General features: G+C 52.6%; 6 protein-coding genes across 6 annotated transcripts; 4 read left to right on the forward strand and 2 right to left on the reverse strand.

Annotated features, from left to right (window-relative positions):
- Positions 1-104: 104 nt before the first annotated feature.
- On the forward strand, positions 105-2,666 carry HD553DRAFT_314406 (Galactokinase). Its single transcript, XM_046180347.1, has 7 exons — positions 105-283; positions 416-511; positions 615-639; positions 720-968; positions 1,054-2,132; positions 2,207-2,373; positions 2,455-2,666. Exons 1-7 carry the CDS (start codon positions 117-119, stop codon positions 2,466-2,468), a joined length of 1,797 nt encoding a protein of 598 aa, XP_046035154.1. The 5' UTR covers positions 105-116; the 3' UTR covers positions 2,469-2,666.
- On the forward strand, positions 2,667-5,229 carry HD553DRAFT_286368 (uncharacterized protein). Its single transcript, XM_046178258.1, has 8 exons — positions 2,667-2,905; positions 2,968-3,162; positions 3,246-3,515; positions 3,636-3,840; positions 3,929-4,084; positions 4,164-4,514; positions 4,605-4,733; positions 4,822-5,229. The coding sequence occupies exons 1-8, from the start codon at positions 2,899-2,901 to the stop codon at positions 4,970-4,972; spliced, it is 1,464 nt and encodes a 487-aa protein (XP_046035155.1). The 5' UTR covers positions 2,667-2,898; the 3' UTR covers positions 4,973-5,229.
- A 461-nt stretch (positions 5,230-5,690) lies between these two features.
- On the forward strand, positions 5,691-7,468 carry HD553DRAFT_343634 (N-acyl-phosphatidylethanolamine-hydrolyzing phospholipase D; the record flags this gene model as incomplete). Its single annotated transcript, XM_046182896.1, has 9 exons — positions 5,691-5,822; positions 5,886-6,237; positions 6,296-6,304; positions 6,371-6,669; positions 6,730-6,852; positions 6,969-6,988; positions 7,060-7,165; positions 7,234-7,255; positions 7,326-7,468. 9 exons carry the CDS (start codon positions 5,691-5,693, stop codon positions 7,466-7,468), a joined length of 1,206 nt encoding a protein of 401 aa, XP_046035156.1.
- A 42-nt stretch (positions 7,469-7,510) lies between these two features.
- On the reverse strand, positions 7,511-10,364 carry HD553DRAFT_68438 (uncharacterized protein). The gene is made up of 5 exons (XM_046184415.1): positions 10,051-10,364; positions 8,252-9,988; positions 8,000-8,191; positions 7,752-7,934; positions 7,511-7,677 (listed from the first exon to the last, which is right to left on the reverse strand). The coding sequence occupies exons 1-5, from the start codon at positions 10,084-10,086 to the stop codon at positions 7,627-7,629; spliced, it is 2,199 nt and encodes a 732-aa protein (XP_046035157.1). The 5' UTR covers positions 10,087-10,364; the 3' UTR covers positions 7,511-7,626.
- Positions 10,365-11,380: 1,016 nt separating this feature from the next.
- Positions 11,381-18,375, forward strand: HD553DRAFT_314419 (kinase-like domain-containing protein). Its single transcript, XM_046180348.1, has 30 exons — positions 11,381-11,753; positions 11,838-11,969; positions 12,029-12,145; positions 12,211-12,810; positions 12,888-13,071; positions 13,147-13,300; positions 13,364-13,506; positions 13,566-13,855; positions 13,917-13,964; positions 14,024-14,042; positions 14,104-14,194; positions 14,256-14,619; positions 14,685-14,711; positions 14,770-14,896; positions 14,950-14,997; positions 15,068-15,216; positions 15,310-15,515; positions 15,588-15,621; positions 15,676-15,978; positions 16,040-16,238; positions 16,301-16,546; positions 16,628-16,791; positions 16,876-16,949; positions 17,012-17,101; positions 17,178-17,441; positions 17,496-17,569; positions 17,627-17,826; positions 17,888-17,906; positions 17,982-18,229; positions 18,298-18,375. The coding sequence occupies exons 1-30, from the start codon at positions 11,529-11,531 to the stop codon at positions 18,322-18,324; spliced, it is 4,866 nt and encodes a 1,621-aa protein (XP_046035158.1). The 5' UTR covers positions 11,381-11,528; the 3' UTR covers positions 18,325-18,375.
- On the reverse strand, positions 18,376-19,776 carry HD553DRAFT_297988 (nucleotide binding protein). The gene is made up of 3 exons (XM_046178566.1): positions 19,646-19,776; positions 19,235-19,576; positions 18,376-19,152 (listed from the first exon to the last, which is right to left on the reverse strand). The coding sequence occupies exons 1-3, from the start codon at positions 19,719-19,721 to the stop codon at positions 18,470-18,472; spliced, it is 1,101 nt and encodes a 366-aa protein (XP_046035159.1). The 5' UTR covers positions 19,722-19,776; the 3' UTR covers positions 18,376-18,469.
- Between the last annotated feature and the right edge of the window lie 81 nt (positions 19,777-19,857).

Here is a 19,857-nt window from a genome sequence, read left to right on the forward strand (position 1 = left end):
TCGGACGACGGTGAGCCGGGGAAAGCGGGAGGATACCCTCATCCGTCCACCTTCTCGACCCCCTAACTCGCAACTCCATGCCATACACGCACCGCACATGCCATACAAGACTTTGCATGACCCTCAGAACCGAAGATCAACCGCCTACCTCGAACCATTCATCCAACCAGCTCAAGAAAATCTGGGCAACGAACAGACTCGAAACGATGGCCACCAACGCTCCCGTCACCGCGTACAAGGCGTTGAACGAGATTTACCCTCAGGAGAGCGTCTTGCAACAAGGGTGGGTCGTTGCGGTCCCCATGAGCCCTCTTTATATCTTGCAGACCTCTCGATGAAACTGATATTCTGCCCTCTACACGCTTCAATTTGGGCATGTTTCCATCGTGCTCATGACATCTGTAAATGGATGCAGGGAACGATGGAACGACCTAGCGACCAGGTTTCAAGAGGAATTCGGGGAAAAACCTGAACATGTCGTACGAGCTCCGGGGAGGATCAACCTCATCGGGTGAGTGGATTATTCTCTTTAGGTAGCGAAAGAAATACTCCGAGGGCTGAACTCGGACGTGTGAATCGATGTTGGGGATTGTGACATGGATGGCGGAGGATAGTGAACATATCGATTACTGTCTATTCGTAAGCCCCTATTCAACCCTTTTTCCACCCGTGCATCTGAAACCGACGACTAATGTAATTTCCCCTACTCATCTCAATAGGGAGTCATGCCGGCGGCAGTAGAGATGGACTGTCTCATCGCCCTCTCCACCACCACCACCACCACCTCTTCCAACCTGGACGACGGTTGCTCAGTGGTCATCACCAACCTGGACCCTTCATGGCCTGGCACGACCCTGTACGCCCGCCGATCCGAGTCTGGATCCGGATCAGGGCAGGCATCGTGGGAGGTGGAAGGTGGATCAGGAAAGAGGGGTGATTGGGTGGCTTACCTTGGAAGCGCTTTGGATGTGAGTCTCCCTTCCCCTCTGTCTCAATCTGCGTTTGCATTTTTCGTACGCACGAAAGCTTATAGTATCTTCTTGTTTGTTACAGTGCGTCCTCAACAAATACCTAACCACATCCGAAGCTCGCCCAATCTCATTAAAGATGATGATCACCGGCTCCATCCCGCCCGGATCTGGGCTTTCTTCCTCAGCCGCATTGATCGTAGCGGCATTATTGGCCATCTTGCTCGGCAACGGACTCGTCTCCGCTACCCCTGCCCCTTCAGAGTCGACATTGGTGTCGCAGGTGAAGAACTCGGACTTGGTCCAGATGGCCCGAGAGGCCGAAGCCAAGATTGGCGTCAACTCGGGTGGGATGGATCAATCCGCCAGCGTACTCTCCCGGGTAGGAGCGGGGCTTTACGTCTCGTTCGTTCCCGAACTGGGAGTCGAGATGGTACAATTGCCGTCCATCTCTACAGGAGCCGACTCAGATGTCGAGGAGGAGAAACTGGTCATGGTCATCGCGAACAGCTTGACCAAGCACGATCTGGCAGGAGGGGCTACGAAGCAGTATAACCTGAGGGTCATGGAGACGTTGATCGGGGCGAGGGTGCTCGGTCGGGCTCTCGGGGTCATTCAGGACGGCGAAAAAGGCGTGGAGAAGCTTCAGCTCCGACAGGTCGTAGGGCGGTTCGCTGGAGAACAAAAAGGTTCGTCCTCCGTCATCTCTTCCGACGAGCTCGAAAGCGCTCTGGAGAAGATCTTGCCCGAAGTCGACCGGATCCTCGGCCCAGACGCCGAATCTCGGGACGTCGGCCACCTCCCGGAGGGCTTGGCGGGCCTGACAGGGTTATCAGACGAGGCGTTCGAGAGGGTCTTTTTGAGCACGATCGAGGTGGACACTTCGGACCAGGGGGGCAGGTTCTTGCTCTACAAGCGGGTCAGGCACGTGTTCGAAGGGGCTTTGAGGGTATTGCAGGTGGTCAGGATCTGTCGAGGCGGCTCGGGCTCGAAGGCGAACGCGGACGGAGGCGAAAAGGCGGAGACGGACGTGGAGATCGTAGGGAGGTTGATGAACGAATCGCATGCGAGTTGTAGGGACCTGTACGAGTGTTCGAACGACGAGCTGAACGAGCTGGTGGACGTCTGTCGTCGGGCAGGAAGCGTGGGGAGTCGGCTATCAGGGTGAGTGCCGAAAGTCTCCGCCCTCTACCCTCACCTCGTAGCTGATCACCTCTCCCAAATTTGATGTACTACAGCGCCGGATGGGGAGGCTGCGTCGTATCGCTTATCCCGGCTTCGTTGGAACAGCAGTTCATCGCTCAGATCACGGATGAGCGAGAGGGATACTCGGCTTACCGGGGTTTAGGCAAAAAGGAGCTCGAGACGATCGTCTTCAAGACGGTACCTGGGAGTGGTGCTGGAGGTGAGTCGAGAAACTGGCCCTGAACCTCATTGCGGCAAGTACAGCGAGCTGATGGGGCGTGGTTTGGCATCGTGTTTCAAGTGATGAAGCTGTAGAAAAAGAGGAAAGTGACTTTGTAGATCACGTCATACTTCGGATGTATACATGTCAATTTACATCCGGAGATGTGGGGACCCCTTCCACCGGTATCATTCGATTTGCATCCGTTCCTTGGGGATATCCCCTCTCTTCCTCGACCCGTTGATGATCGTCGTCGTCGACCTCGATAGTGTCGACCGAGATGATGCACCACTTCCTGACGACATCGTAGCATCGATCGAACAGATCCTAGTGTACTTGATACTTGGTCATTTGCTTCAACTCGAATACGAAACATCCCGGCCCATCGGGAACCGACCCTTTCACGTCGCGCACGTCGGACTCTCCCGAAACTTGAACCTCTTGTACAACTCGGACGACCGCATCCGTTTGATTTTGACGAGTTTTGTCAGTCAATAAGAGCGGTCTCTCCACCAACACGACAAAATGAACGGTGAGTCATGTCGCCAGATGTAAGATGTCGCTCGAAACTTATCCCGACCCTGTCTGGAGCAGCAACGCCTACCTCTTCGCTCCTCTCCGCCCTGCTATCCGTCCGGTCGACTCCTCCCCGCATCATCCAAAGTCCACCGACACAACCGCGAAGAGCTTCCGTAGCTTTAGTACTCAGGCTGAGACCTCCCCCAGGATTGGAGATCCCGGAGGAAGAGTGGGGTGTTGGGATGGGTCTGGACGAGTTCTTCAGGCTACGTGAGTGCGATGCTCAGCGGATCGAAATCGGGTTCAAGCGTTTCTGAAGCTGATACGGCATCCTACGTCAACGACATATGCAGCCTGGGTATCTCACCCAGAAACTACCCCTCAGCTCCTCTTCATTCGCCGTACATCCCGTCCTTCCGACCGTTACTCTTCTCACATCGCCTTTCCCGGCGGGAGGTCAGAACCCTCGGACACGTCCTCCCACTACACGGCGCTCAGGGAGACATGGGAAGAGATCGGGGTGGATCTCGCAGAAAAGGAGTTTGGCTTTGTAGGGAGGTTGGATGATAGGGAGATCACGACGAGTTTGGGAAAGAGGCTGTTGATGATTCTCAGTCCGTTCGGTACGTTCCGGGCTGCTCGAAGGAGAGAAGATTCTCTGCATTTCGGCGACTGACATGACTGCTTTCTTTTCCTCCCATCTGCGCCTCTTCCGTACTTTTGGCTGAAATACACGTTTCTAGTCTTCCTGCAACTATCTCCCCACTCGCCCACCCCGGACCTTCAACCATCAGAGATCTCGTCGCTCCATTGGATCGACCTCGACAGGCTCACCCCGCCGTTCGACAAGCACGATTGGGGTCACGTCGAAATCGACATTTCCAGCAGACTGAGCCCGAGGAATCGGTTCGTCAGGGTTTTACTGCGGGGTCTGGTCGGGGGGATGAAGTGAGTACTTAGGTCGTCGAAATCAGCGACATGGCTCAATGCAAGGGGGAAAGTAAAGCTGATCACCCCCAAATTATGAACTGTTCAGGTTCACCTCGTTGTTACTCCCCGATGAACCGGATTGTATATCTCCCGAGTACTTGCCCGAGTTTGATGACCTCCAAAGAGAGGGGCACGGTACGGTCTTGGGGAAGAACGGGCAGAGGAGGTTGAGACTGTGGGGTTTGACCTTGGGGATGACCTTGTCAGTACACGCCGTTCTGGCTTTGCTTGGCTGCGTGATACTGATATCGTGAGGACCGCTGCTTTTGGCCGCTACGCAGAGACTTGTTATCACACCTCCCTCAGCCGGATACAACCCCGCTCGTCAGACCTCGATCCCTCTCAGCAGATTCGGAAAAGACGCCCTTACTTCGTCATGCCTCGCATGAAATCTCGGTCGGGTCGGTCCTGAAGGCTCCCAAGACGCCGGTCACGGTGACGAGCTCTTTCGATGCTGCGTTTGCTGCGCATCAGCGACAACGAGGGCAAAAGGACGGAGACGCGCTTTCGGGAGATATAGTCGGCAGTCGAGTGGATCTGAAGGTCTTGGGGGAAGAGGTGAGCGAGAAGGAAGAGGTCGAGGTGGTTACGAAACGAGTGGGCAACAGGCGAGGCGTCGGACCGGGTATCACGTACGTCCATATCCTGTCTGCTTAACCCAGGATCCAGACCATCTTTTAGCTGATATCGAGTTCAAACTTGCGTTGCATCACCGCTTGTAGCACGGTATTCCCGAAGTTCTCGTACCCGGACGTCAACATGTTCATCTGGTTGTTCTCAAGGAAATATCGCAGGCTACTGCGGCAATGGGAAGCGAGTACAAGAGGACCCCCTTCAGCTGCTTCTAGGCGGTGAGTTCAGGTCGCTCGTTATCGGTCCTCTTCAAAGACGATACATCAGGCAACAGACTGATTCGGAAATTACGCCTTGATCATGCAGGGTCAACTGGAGCGGAGCCGCCTTGTCCGCATTCTACTCGGCGGTGAGACACGCCTTGGTGGTCGCCATCGTGGTCAGAGCGTTGGCGACGACGATGGCGATGGGAACTGCAGGGTGGTATTTCTGGAGATGGTTCCAGGCGACGAGGTGAGATCGCCCTTCGCCTCGTGGCCTACATCGCATATACGCGTGTGTGTATTATCCTTAAAGACCGAGGGAGTCACAAATATAATAACTTGTATCGACTAGGCCGGATAGATTTAATGCATCATTCTGGGAGGGGTCCTCACGAATCTCCACTGACCTAAACGCAGTCGACGATGCCCGTCTGAATGAACCCAACTACTCGTACTACTCGACTTTTTTAAGTACTGCGCTTGCAATATGCTCTTGAATATGTAGGACACCGATATAAGGCTTCCAATCTAGCAGCTTAGGATGATAAGCTTGCCCTAGATGTGTCGCAATGCCTTCGCTCCATCCTGCAAACTCAGTCGCAAGAAGGTTCGTTATTGCCTCAAGCATACAGCCTCCCATCGCTTCCAGTTGCCTTTTACCACCCCTAGTTTCAAGTGCACGTCTGCCTCTTGGCCTCTCACACTTTTGTGAAACATGTCTAACCCGATGCCGAACCCGCGCCTGCCCGCTCTTTCGGATGTTGCCGACGGGCTTGCGAAGCGGGCATACACCTCCTCCCCGAGGCTGGTGACCTATGTATGATATGGGTACTTTACCGATCCACCTAGTCAACAGAATCCCACTCGTCCGGAAATCTCTCTCCCCCAGACGACATTATGCAACGAGTGCTTGCATTCGTACGAGCTAGACCTATCACCACAATCGCAGCGAGCACTGGCACGGGATTGATCATGTCCCAAATGGTTACCGTTACCAAAGAGAACGATGGGAGTTTGGACAGTGGTCGCAAGAGCAGGCCGAGCCATTGGGCCAATGATCAAGGGACCAAGTTTGCCAATCCTTGGCCGAGTTTCCGAGATGTCGTATGTTGAAGTGGTTCTGACGGCCGGATATGCAGACTAATTCATCGAAAATGGTTAATGTAGGGGTTGTCCGATGTCGCTAGCATGATCTACCAAGTCCAGGCCAAAGCGCCGTCAAGTGCAGAACTCGTTGCCTCGGCCAAACAACATATCCCCATCATGACTCCTACATTCGGAGCTGATTTGAAATCGGAGGATGACTGCCACGTCAAGGTCACCTTTCTCGGTCACGCATGTTTCTTGCTAGAATATCCCTCGGAAGAGCCTGGGAAGCGAGGCGTCAGGGTCCTACTCGACCCCGTGTTCTCGGAACGGTGCAGCCCGAGCAAGTGGGTCGGACCTCTACGTTACACCAAAGCGCCTTGCAAGGTGCAAGAACTGCCAGAGATCGATGCTGTAGTTATCAGCCATAATCGTAAGCCGTTCAAAGTTCCCGCCAACTTGCGCAGGACGCTAACGCATCTTGCTCACAGACTATGATCGTAAGCCTTGCATAGACTCCTCCTCTTATTCGTCACTACCTCACGCTGACGCACATCTGCCTACAGATCTGGACGTCGCAACACTAGCAGATTTGCTCGAAAACAACAAACAAGCACTTCACCTATTTTTGCCCCTGAACACCAAGCGAAGCCTATCTGCAACTCTCCAGCAAGCTTACAAGATCCACGAACTAGATTGGTGGGATTCTCGCCGGATGGATGTGGATGGCATCGGTTCGATCAAGGTCACCTGTACTCCGGCACAACACTTTAGCGGAAGGGGATTGTTTGATAGGAACGCGTCGCTATGGGCGAGTTGGGCTATAGAAGGGTTACATCGGGGTACGGGCGAAAGTCGGATGAAGGTAAACGAAAGAATGTAGCTCTACCCTGGCACAAGTGAGAGGCTGAACTGCTGTTCACAGTGCTATTTCGGCGGCGATACAGGCTACTGCGCCGTTGAAGATGATAAGAGCCACGATCTAGACGAGTCACGGCCTTACTGTCCAGCATTCAAGGAGATTGGGGACAGGTTCAACGGCTTCGACGTAAGTAATCGTGACTGATGCGAGATCCGCACGGCCAAGAGTGTGCGAAGTCTTGTGCCGAAGACCTAGTAGATTGCATGAGTTCACAAGTCTGATTTTCCGGCTTTTCCCAAAAGGTGGCAATCATCCCCATTGGGTTAGTCTGGGTGCACCGCCAATCCGGCCGGTTGACATGTCGCTGACGTAGCTTCTTCCATACGGTGCCAGCGCCTATGATCCGCGTGCGTTCATGTCCCCAGTACACTGCGCTCCGATCGATTCGGTCCGGGTCTTCCAGGATATCAAAGCTAAGAAGGCGATTGGCGCGCATTGGGTAAGCTCGCGAAATCCAGTCAGAGCTCCGTTTCCAGACCTGACGTAAAATCTACATTTGAAATTCAGGGTGCATGGCGTTTAACTAGCGGTACCTTTAGACATTCAGCTGGCATACGATCTGAGGGCGATTGCTGAACCCCGACACGTCCTTTGCACAGAACCCGTTGACGAACCACCAAAGCGTTTGGCTGAAGCACTGAAACTCTTGAACATCCCTGCAGACGCATTTGGAGTGATGGCTATCGGTGAAACGCGGCTCTACGAACGGCAAGATGAGATTGATGCAAAGTCTCGGCAGTAGGTATCCAGCTCCATTGAAGTCTTCTCGAGAATATAGCGTAGTACGCGCATGCACGTGCTCATTTTCAAACATAATGGAACTTTTGTCAAGATGTACTGATTCGTCTCGTGTGACATTATCGTCGTCTGTCATATTCATCTGGGTCTCTGATCTTCCCGCTACTTGTCCCTTTTACTGTAAATTTTTGGCGGCTGAAACATACCCATGATCTATATGCCGAAAGGTGTAGAGTCAGCGCTTCGATGTTGCAGTCGAAGTCGACCCGAGAAGACACAAGACTTGCCAGACACTGCTTCACCCATTCGACCGTAGCGGTCTTGCGGGCATTGAAAAGCACGTCGGGAACCGCGTTATCCGTGAACACGATTGCATCGACGTCACTGATGTCTGTGACACCATGGTCGTATGTTGCCGACACGATCACGGCCTCGGCACCCATGGCCGCGACGCAATACGGGATGATATCCTGACAACGGAACATTCTGAATAAGGTCTTCGCATGGCAAAGTCATAGCGTCTTACTGTACTCACATTCATCTTGTTGTCCTTGATGATCATGATTTCCTTGCCCCAGAATGGCCGCCGTGCGACGGTACGATTGTCAAGGGTTTGACGTAAAATGGCGGGGTCCGTTCCCCACAGAGGATCAACGAACTGAGAACACTCGGTTTCGAGATACAGCGATGGGCCCGAAGACAACAAAAAGCAGTTCCAGGCAGTACCCTATGAAACAGAAACGACTTAGTATGTCCAGCACATGATGGAGCTGCCGGTCTCACTTACCGAAGTGATGGCTTCATCTATGTAATTCGCGGAGAGGCAAGGTACCCCAAGCGCCAGTGCCATGAGGTATTTCGGAGTCAAGGTGGGCTGGCCAATGACCACAAGGAAGACGCCTTTCAATTTGGCGACAATAGTACTATCCTTCAACCTGATCGCTGCGTAACCTTCCGCAAGATTGTCCATCGGCTGCTTCTCGTAGAAATCCCATATCTCGTTCGCGCACATTCCGCCGTTAGCGGTGATGCGTTTGGCAACCTTTCTCTTTCTAATCTCTTCGTTCTGACTGGGACTGGTGATCAAGAATCCGAGACCATCGAATATACCCGTATGCGTCTTGTTGGATCGTGCAGGAGACGACGCTACGCTTCCCTGCTTTGTGCTCTTGGCAATCGGTGTCGTTGCTCGGGAATGCTGTTGTTCCGGCGTCTGAGCTGGTAAGCGCGTCCGTGGGTCAGTCCAGACTGAATCTACAATTATGTCGTTCACCTGGACCTTCCGGTCATCCATCTGGCCGATCCATTTCTCTCTTATACGTATTTGACTTAGAAGCAATTCGTATACGGTATTGCTGCGCTGTACCGTAATCTTGTCTCCAGTCTTCAGTGGTCCAGGAGCAGAGGCGTTCACGGTCACATCTTTGAATGGACGAGAACTCAGGTCGACCACAGTGTCACCTGCTTTGATTTCGCATTTACGTATTTGATGCCATTCGACCTCATCGGTTGTCTCGTCGTCGAAAAAGATCGTCAACCGCTTCCCGGATACGCCTTTAACGGAACCTGGGTAATAGGCACGATCAGAAGACCATCTTGCGAAAACTCGGCTGTATTTCGTCTCGGTGTGTGGTTTCGTTTGCCCTGCCACTGCCTTTGTATCGAGTTTTCTTCTCTTCGCAGGCCTCGCTTTATTCTCTTCGCGCACTTTTGTCTGTTTGCGTGGATTCACAGGTTCTCCAGCACCCAAGGCCAGTTCGTCTGCCGAATCACCTTCGGTCGGCGTCCCACTGCGCACGACTCGCTCTCTCTTCCGCACGATCGCTTGAGCGGGACGGTACGTTTCGTCGTCTTCTGCGTCTGGCTCTGAGCTACTGTCACTATCTGGGTCCCTGGCTTTGATCGCTCGAGCCTTTTCTGACAGACGTCTGCTGCGCGGCGAATGATGCTCTTTCGGCTCGTCGGCCTTGAGCGGAATACCTGTGCGGACCGGACGCGGCTCCTCGGCCTGAACGACAGGGCCTTCGTCCAAATCATCGTTGTGCATGCCGCCCGTCGATGGTCCCGGTGATGCCTCCTGTGGCGGTGATGCGTTCTCTGCCACAGAGGCGGTCGCGGGGGTTTCAGTTTCCCCGGGGTCGCGGGTCCGTCCTAGGCGCCTGTAATCAGGCAACGTATTCAATCTAGATCGCCTAACCGCATCAGAATCGCGAGAATTCGTCGACTGCTGTCGAGCTCGTCCTTGACGTGTGACTTCGGGCTTCTCGGGTCTGTCTGCTGAAACCGTCCTCGAGGAATTGTTTGCGGTGTCCGTTTGTGGTTTGGCAGAAGGATCAGGCGCGCGGTCTCCCTGGGCGCCTCGAAGGTGAGCGGACTGGCCAGACGGACCATTGGCTGTATTCACTTCGGCACGATTCGCACGGATCCCTCCTAACAGATCAGTGAGTTGCAGTCCTTGTTCTGAATGCCTCAACAGTTGTCTGTCTCGCGATTCTAGAAACGACTCGGAATCCTTAGAAGACGTCTGCGTAGCTTGGAGGTGGTCGGCATGTCGACTCTCATCCAAGTCTAGACTTCGATACTGACCCAGACGGAGACGGCCAACGGAAGAGTTGTTCTCATACCGCTCAGCTATTTCCGCAACACTGCTGCTTTTCAGATTGGCAGGTTGATGCAGGCGGCCTCGAGATGCCAGTGATGCGAACGGTGCCCCTCTCGCAATGGCATCGTGATTCGGCGCATCATCGGTTGCCTTGGCATTCAGAGGTGTCATGCCGGCTGATGGACCTCGCTGACCGCGATGTGACGCATCACCTGTAGACGAAACGGCTGCAGTGAACTGCAGGCTACCTTGCGTCTGCTCTGTCGCGAGACGCGAAGATCCCCCTGAATATCGTTCGTTACTGGCCATATCTTCATCACCGGGACTTGAGCTTGCAGGAACCACATCCTCGCGCAAGATGCTGTGATCCTGGTTGACTTGCGGACGTTGCTCGATCTCGGTAGGCGGGGTTTTCTGGCGGGGCGGAACCGAGTCCTGGCTGGACTTGCTTGAGCTAGCCAGACCATTATTTTGATCCCTCTCGATTTCATCGGCAAGGGAACTCGCTGTGCTCGTTCTATCGAGGAGAGGAGATTTCTCGCCCGGGTTGTGAAACGGGTCTAGACCGGAGTTGATCTCATTTCGCAATTGCATCGCAGACGACTGCGTTGGAGACAGCTGACTGGAGCAGTGCTCTCCGTCGGCCGAGCTAATTCCGCAATTCGGTATCGGTCAGCGATTCACCAGCTGTACCGTGTGATATCATTGCAACACTGACCTGACACTAGCCTTTCTTGCCTGACTGTGACTAGGCTCACTCTGAACGCTTTGGGTGGACCCGCTGCCGAAGAACGCATGCGCCCTGGCGACCAGGGACGCATTTGCGAACCCAAATGAGGTATCTCCATTCCGCATCGAAATACCCTCATCGTCCGACATCTTGCACGAAGACAGCCAGCCCCGGGGTTGCTGCTGCTAGAACTTCGGGGTCGGCGAGAGCTCGACGTGCAGCTTCATGTGTCGGGCTCCCAAGGGTCAACTATTACAAGCGGACGGTATGAGGATCAATTTCCGTGACTGAGGACGTCTCGTGGATACACGATTTGATGAAGGTGGAGCAGTCAAGAGAGCAAGAGATGCTTTGTTGTGTCACCCGGGCCGAGTCGTCTGCAGGTTCTAGCTTCTTGTTGATGAGTACATGAGTACATGAATTGCTAGTACGAGTACGAGTGGTTGTGTCTGGTGCCGTAATCCCACGCATCAATGGTCGACTCGAAGTCTCGGCTCAAGATTCAGCGGGTTGACTTCATATTCGTGTAATCTCTCCAAACCTCCAAATGGCAAATGGCTAATTGTGCATGTAACCGTCTTTGTATTAGAACCAGCCAAATCAGTCATAGCGTTAGCACTGCCTCTTATATCAGACTTGTAGATGGTCTTCTCAGAGTATTCGACCCAGCGCTGTGCGCAAGAGCTATCGATATCGGCGACCCGCCCTGGAGTGAAAAGCTAGATCACAGCCATGTCCAAACCGTCGGCTCAACAAGCTGCCGACAGTAAGCAGGAAACCGATCGTATACAGCATGAGGAACTCGAGGCGATGCGAGCCATCTTCGGCGATGACTGGAAGGACATTTCTCCCTCCAAGACTGCATGGGGTACCTCTGTCGAGAGCGGCTGGTGGACCGTTCGACTGCGGGCACACGATGGCCGCGTTGCTATATCACTAAAGGGGAAGCTACTCAAAGTCAGTGTGCCATCTCGTTGACCGTCACGTCAAGTATCAATTGGCTCCATGCTAAACTCAGCTGCATATACATTCTGCTTAAAGAACTACCCAATGCATCCCCCTAGTCTGTCTTTGATCGACCCCGTCATGCTGAGCGGCGACCAGGTGCAACAGCTAACAAAACATGTCAACGATCATGCGAAGCGGAATCTGGGCAGGGAGATGATATTTGACGTATGTCGTGATCTGATGGAGGCAGTCACACTGGATTTGCTGAACCCATGTATCGGTAGATCACAACTCTGGTCACAGAATATCTAGAGGACAACCACCTACCCCTACCCAATGCTTCGCCAAAAGGTCCAAATCTCATGGAAGAAAAAGCAAAGCGTGACGCGCAGAAACGTCAAGTGATTATCGCCGCAATCTCAACTTCAAAAAAAAAGGCCAAGCGGTGCTGACTTTATCTTTGCAGCGTCAACTGGAAATGCAACAGCAAGAAGATGAGACGGCGAGAAAGATAGCTGCGGAGGAGAATGCGAGATTGGCTGCACAGATCCGCGAAGAACATGAACGACGGGCTGCTCTGATACGTGAAGCCCACGAAGCCGAGCGGATACAACGCCAGCGAGAAGAAGAAAGCACTTCACGTGGTGGACGAAAAGGAAGGGCCGCACTGGGCAGACTGGAGATCAAAGACGGACAGCGAGAGGTCCGATTCGACGCGGGTGATCCAGTCGTTTTGCCAGGGTTTCCCGGGACATGGCCAGTATGGCGAGCGTATGGTCCTCCATCAAGGCAAGATCCGTTGTACACAACGTATGACGTGGAAGGTCATCAAGATATTTCATCAGAAGGAACGTCAAGCGAAGGCCAGCAACTCAAAGGGTCAATCATGAACCGTCGAACATCGCCCGGGGACGAATCACCTGTGTGCTCGTTGATTGTGATCGAGTTCGCCCAAGCATACTACGACACTCCACCGGGAAGAAAGAAAGTTGAGGGTCTGCTCGCAGAGATCCAAAAGGTGGCATCTGTTCGCCATCACAACCTCATACCAATATTTGCGAGCAAGGCGAGTTGCACGGAAAAGCCATTCGATCCGTTGTCAAGATTGATCGTCCTAAGCATTGTTGTTATTACCTTGTATAGAGAGATCGAACATCACACAATGCAGAAAGAATATATGTTCTCACGCAAAGATACTCAGCACAAGGGTCATTATCTGCATGGCTGAAGGCCAGCGAGACTTTGGTCGAAGGCGTGGCTGTGAGCTATCTCAGGCAAATCTTGAATGGACTCCGCGCGTTACACGACCAGGACATCTGTCACAAACGTGTGTTTTCTCAGCATCGTTTCCTCCTGCGCATAAATCTGCTTAATCCTCTACTCTAAATACCGTTCAATCCAGAATTAACCCTGGACAACATCATCATTTCCATTTCCAACTCGGAACGGCCTGCATTGAGCTTGTCGGGCGCTTCTTTCATCAAAGCCTTGAGGGACATGAACAAGTCGAACCCTTTCGTCAATACAACCTCAGAAGACGCCATCCCCGAGATATGGTGAGTGCGGCGATCGCTCCGCAAGAAGACTCGCTCGATCCAACGCTTTGGCGCCTCGTTCAGGTTGGCTCCGGAGGAACTGGATACGCCTCACGCTTACAGTCCCGAGCGGGACATCTGGTACGCGGGTCTTGCCCTGTTGCAGATGCTTTTCGGTGTGACCGTGCTGTTAGAGCATCCAAGTCTGGCAAGTATCATCGATAATGGTAAGTAAGACCTAGCTTTCACCCTGAATATCTCCGTAACTAACACAATCGCAACATAGCGGACTATGCTCCTCATGGAGTAGTATTGGATGTATTGCACAGTATGCTCGACCCGCGACCCAAGAAACGGATTCGAGCCGAAGAAGCTAGTCACAAGCTGTTTGACTCTGCCAGTGACAACCTAGGAGCGGTGGCTATTCGGTCCACTTCTCTCGCTTCCCCCGCGTCCCACAGCTTTTTTCGGTCACCAGTCAACTCTAGGGGATTCTCGCATTATTATGATTCGACTGCATCGCAAGCGCCGGTGGCGTCTCGTTATCGCAACGATTTCGAAGAGGTGGAGTGGCTTGTGAGTAGTCGGCGCCAGGGTGTATATTCTCTAGCTTACAGACTCCGAGATGTTCTCTCAGGGAGAGGGTGGCTTCGGACAGGTCGTCAAAGCTCGACATCGTATTGAGGTATGAGTATTCCTCTTTGAAATCTAGAGCAAGTCTAGTAGCTGAAACTGCGGCTCCAGAAACAATTTTATGCTATAAGTACGGATAATACCTCGAGCTCTAGTAACAATGCCGCGCTAATGCAGTGTGAGTGCAACAGAAAAGATCAAGCTTCGCCCACAGGACGACGAGCAAAAGGTTTTCAGAGAAGCAGAGTCTCTCTCTCGAGTCAACCATCGCTTCATTGTTAGGTAAGACCGCTCGAATAGCCGAGCTGCCCGTCACGAACGATAGCCCATCTTGAACTGCTAGATATATACAATGCTGGCTGGAGACTTCCTCGAAGCCAGCTAGCGACCGAGGAGAAGATGGCACGGATTTCTCAAATACTGGCTCTCAACTCACGCCGGTGAGAATGGAAGACGAAGATGACGATATATTTGGCCCACCAGATTTCGACGACATCACCTCGACCACCGTATCACGTAGTTTTCCTCGCATTCGTTTCGCCAATGCTTCAGACGATGAAGACGATTCGTCCGACGAAGACGAGCAGGACACCGAGGATGATTTTGTCATCGGCCAGCAAGCGTTTGGGAATCGGCATAAATCGAAATCGCCAAAGGCAAGATCTCGTCATCTAAATCAGCAGCGTACCCTATACATCCAGATGGAGGTGAGCACGCATGAACATGGGTGTTACTCTAGCGTAAGCTAAATCGTGAACGAGGATATCGGTAGTACGTCGAGAAGCAAACGCTCAAAGAAGTAAGTCGCAGCTTGGAGGGTGATGGACTTCATTCTTGACCGTTCATCCTCACGCTAGGCTATCGCTCAAGGCCTCACCACCAACGAATGTTGGCGGCTGTTCCGCCAAATTCTCGAAGCGCTGGCTTATTTGGCAAAATTGCATATCGTCCACCGAGACCTTAAGCCCTCGAACATTCTGCTCGGTTCGTAGTCGACACCTTGCTTGACTCGCAGATCGCTAAATTTTTCGCAACAGATTCGGAAGGAAACGTCAAATTGTGTGATTTTGGCTTGAGCACTACAGGTAGGTCCCAGCCTAGACGAAACGCGTGCTTAGCAAAATCACTGATAATGCGTTCAACTGCGCCGTACAGACAATTTGGCTCCAGTACCAGATGGGCTTATCAACCTGTCTGCGAGTTTGACGGATATGACTTCCGGTGTAGGTACACATCTGTACGTTTCACCTGACGTCCTGCAGAAGCGAGTGTACGGAACGAAGGCGGATGTCTATTCTCTAGGCGTAAGTCGGCGCTGTCCCTCGTGGACTGAAAACATTCGAACCTAGAAATCTCGCTCTAATCGTATTTAACTCCGGCCTGATCCTCTCATGCAGATCATCTTCTTTGAGATGTGCTACCCAATGTCCTCCGGTATGGAGAGGGTTACAGTAATCAGTAACCTCAGACTTCCTCGACCGAGGTACCCCGCCGACTGGGATGTCGGAAAAAAATCCGCTCAAACTCAGATCGTCGAGTGGCTCTTGAAACACGATCCTGAAGAGAGACCAGAAGCGGAAGACCTTCTGCGCAGTTCTCTCCTGTACGTGTTGCACATCTGCAACATCGCCACCATATAGTGACTGATAGCACGCCCTTGTCTACTGCACGACAGGCCGGAAGGACGAGAAGAGGGATACTATGCTGAGGTAGGTAGAAACTACGGGAAGATACTCCAGACGGTTGCTAATCCGCTAGCGTAGGCCATCCGAAAAGTCGCGCATGCGTCTTCCAGTCATTATCCGGCACTTATCGCCAAGCTGTTCAACCCGGAACGCCTGCCCACGGATAGTGGCATTCAAGTCCTTGACTATACCTATGATTCGATGGAAGCACATCTAGATCAAAGTCAAGCTTGGACGCGCGTTGTAAAAGATCGCCTCGCTCAGCTTTTCGACAGACATGGAGCTATCGAGCTCGTTACTCCGCTACTCGCGCCTGCGTTGACGCCGGTTGACGTCGATCAACACTCGGTCGTGCGACTTCTAGACAGTCAAGGCAATCTGGTGGGTGAAGGCATAGTCGTTATCGACTTCGATCGCTCACGAGGCTATGTATAATGCATAGGTACAACTCCCTTCTGATGGAATGATCGCGTTTGCGAGATTTTGCACATTACGGGGCATCGAGAGGATCAAGCGATACCAATTCGGCTGGCGGTATTCAGAGAGCCCAGCGGGCGGACAACCGCGGGCGGTTTCGGAAAGCAACCTCGATCTGATCTCTCCTTCCCGGACTATGGTGTCTGAAGCGGAGGCTATTGAGGGTGAGTTGAATACGTTTTAGACAACAAAGGTACATACTGAAGATATGGATTACCTCACACAGTCGTAGACAAGTTGATCCAGGAGTTTCAAGCCTTGACCGTATTACAATACGAAATACACATAACGCATGAGACGATTCTTTCCGTCATACAACAAAGCATGTCCACGACGGAAGCGAAAGCACTTGCCAATAGGATCATCAACGACTTTGCAACCGGCGCCAGTTCCTCCGGCATCAGCCAGAAGCTCGCATCCAGTCACCTAAGCAGGCAACAGAGCGAGATACTCAAGCAGATTCTCGTTATTGGTTAGTCGTACCCCTCAGACGCTTCGGCTTGAATGAGAATGTGCTGCTCATCCCGAGGAACCGGCTTATATCGTATCGCAGATGATCTACCAGCACTTCGGCAACGGCTATTGCCCCTGTTCCCAACCATGACCCGTCAACTAGAAGTTGCGTTCACCGAGATCAGCGAAACTATCGGGTTCGCTCGAGCGTTGGGTGTGACACGCCCTATCTATGTCCGGCCTGCGATGTCACGGCGAGCAGGAGTAAGTAGTGCCGCGCAGCGGGCACTATAAATATGAGGTCTTCTGCGCTACCAGGACTGACATAGAGCTGCCTACTTCTGATAGGCTCACAAGGGTGGCATCATGTTCGAATGTGTAAGGCGGGAAAAGCGCAAGGACATTATCGCCCTTGGGGGCAGGTAAGATGAACTAGCTGTAGAAGTCCAAGCGCGCTCTGATAATTTACGTTGTCTCACTTCAGGTACGACGATCTACTGCAACGTTTCAGTCTGCCGGTCGCGAGGCGCGAAGGCGCAAAAACACATGGTGTTGGGGTATCGATATTGATTGAGTCCGTTTGCCTCGGCACTATTCCTCTGTGGCGTGTTTCGTACCGACCACTGACTTCCGCAAGTCCTCGATCCTAGCCGTGTCGCCTACCACGTTGGCCGCTTCGAAAGCGGCGTGTCAAAGCGGATGATGGCTAAAGAACGAGAAACGGAACGATCTTTCGGATTCTGGTCCCCATCAAGATGTGACGTATACGTCGCAAGCTTTGGGCCGCATCAGCTCAACTTGCGACTCGATGTCTGCGGTGAACTCTGGAGAGCCGGTATATCAGCCGATCTTCAATACGATGACGATAGAACACTGGAAGACGTCGTTCTCGATTGCCAGGCGCAGAACATACTGTAAGACAAGCGGAAACCCAGGTCTAGCATTCATTCGCTTACGAAGTACTCCAGATACGTACTCATACCTCGACCGAACCGGCCATACATCAAGATTCGGAGTATTCTGAGACGCTCCGAAGATGAAGGTAAGGCGTCTCATGTGTCCGTCTGAGGCCTCAAATCTCAACGTTTGGCTTTTACAGTATCTCGTGGAGAAGTATGCACGTGGCTAAGGGCAGCCGTAGCAGAACAGCGCCGCATAGACCTAAGCTCTGCCCACAGCGAGGCTGTCGTTGTCGAGAAGCCTCATTCGACCGTGATCACGTCCGAAACCTCCTTGGAGGGCGACATTCGTATTCTGCTTCGTGCGGATGACGAGAAGAAGACCAAGCGGAACGCAAAGGTGATTCGTGGTCTCGACACCCGATGCAAGAAGTACTGATACCAATCGTCGTCGTTACCAGCTGATGTTTACCGAGAAGAGTCAGTTCCATATCGCACACTGGGTTCTATCGATATGCACATGCTGATGAATCCCCCCCCCCCCCTCGCGAACAGTCAAGGAGTTCATGTCGAATACAGGCACTCGACTTCCTGTCTTTGGTATCGACTTGCCGTCTCGAACGCTGGCACAGCTGTGTTTACAACCCAGCGATTGGCTTTCCGATGACGAAGCTTGGAAACATGTCCAGATCGTCCTAGCAACCGACCGCTCGTACGCTGTTTCCATTCGAAGCGCTCTGGCTACCGAATTGGTCTCGTCAAGTCCATCCTTTGCATTCCTCTACTCGCTGCGTGAAGGCAAGGTGAGCGAGCGATAGGCATACAGGCTTGGGGACGACCTTGTTCATGACCTTCTTTCGCAATGTTTCAGGCCTTTCTCCTATCAACAACCAAATAGATGTGTTCTGTGAGCGTGATGCTACGCTTCCTCTATGTGTTTCGTGCGTTGTATTGGCTCTTTTGGGTATAGAATATGACCGGAATGTACATCTATAAGTTAACGACAATTGTTTCAATCGCCGAATCGAGCCCAACAATACCGATCATTGCTCATCGTCGTCACTAGAAGCATTCGACGTATTGTCGGCACCTTCCAGCTCGGCTCGGGCTAAGGCCTTCCGCTCCTCAAGACGGGCCAAAATGTCATCGGTGATCGTCTTCCAGATCTTGGAAGAAGTGGTCTCCATATATCGATCCAGTAATGGGAATGGTGACCGCTGTGACGGCTTGTCAAGAGCAGGATCTGATACTGAAACAGCTTCAGATGGAATTCCAGGCTTGTCGCTCTCCTTGACCTGGTTCTCGGACTCATTTCCGATCGATACCTGTCCCACCCGCGTCTCGACGTCATCTCCGACAGGGATGTTGCCCTTGACGACTTCATCCAGTAGCTCTACGAGCTTGGTGTCGATCGGCACTCTGCCCAGATAACCGACTTTTTCTTCCCGTGCCATCTTCTCGCCTCCACCTTTCGAAAAGACTTCGCTAATCTCTCCACAGCACGGACATGCGTAGCCCGACATGTTCTCGACAAATCCCAGGACGGGTAGATTCAGCTTGCGAGTGAAGGAGAGCGACTTGAGGGTATCATTGAGCGCTGTTGCTTGAGGCGTTGAGATGAGAATGGACGTTGGGGTAGGAGAGAAATGACTTGGAGGTCGAGAAGGCGACGGGAGGAATAACGGATGTAAATGTGTAAGGAGGGAGATGTGTTCGTCCGATGTACCTGTTTGCCGAAACCAGACGTCCCGGATCGATCTTAGTACCGACGTCAATTGGAATCTCTCTCTTGTTGCCGTCGAGCTCACCAGGAGGCGTATCGATTACGAGGTAGTCCAGGTCTCCCCATCGAACCTCGGCCAAGAATTGTCGGATCATGCCATCCTTCTTCGGCCCCCTCCAAACGACGCTATCGCCACGATCTTGCAGTAGGAATCCTATACTCATGCACCCTAGTCTCCGTTCTTGATCCGCATAGACGGGCACCCAGCCCGATGAGGACTGATGTACCGCACGTGAATCCAGACCCAACATTCTCGGCAAAGAGGGCCCAGTCAGGTCGATGTCGAGCAGACCGACTCGCACGGTGGGCGATGTAGCTAGCAGCGACAACGCCAGTTGTACGGTGGATGAAGATTTGCCGACTCCTCCTGCTCTCAGAGATCTGTGAGCTTACTCGCCTTCGAAATGAGAAAGAAGTGGACATTGGTTCGACTAACCCTTGCCGGATATCACGACAATCACGTTCTTGACGCTTGATAGACGTCGGGATACCGGTGTTTCTAAAGTGCTCATGGTATGAAGAGAGCTACTATCGATTCCACTGGGAGGGCGAGGTGATCTGATCTCTCTGGGGGTAGTTGCAACGGATATACAGATTCTCGACAAATGTATAACCACAGGTCACATGAGGCTGAGTCATCAGGAGGCG

This window comes from Filobasidium floriforme, assembly GCF_021052385.1.
Source record: "Filobasidium floriforme strain CBS 6241 chromosome Unknown HD553scaffold_16, whole genome shotgun sequence".
Classification (NCBI taxonomy): domain Eukaryota; kingdom Fungi; phylum Basidiomycota; class Tremellomycetes; order Filobasidiales; family Filobasidiaceae; genus Filobasidium; species Filobasidium floriforme.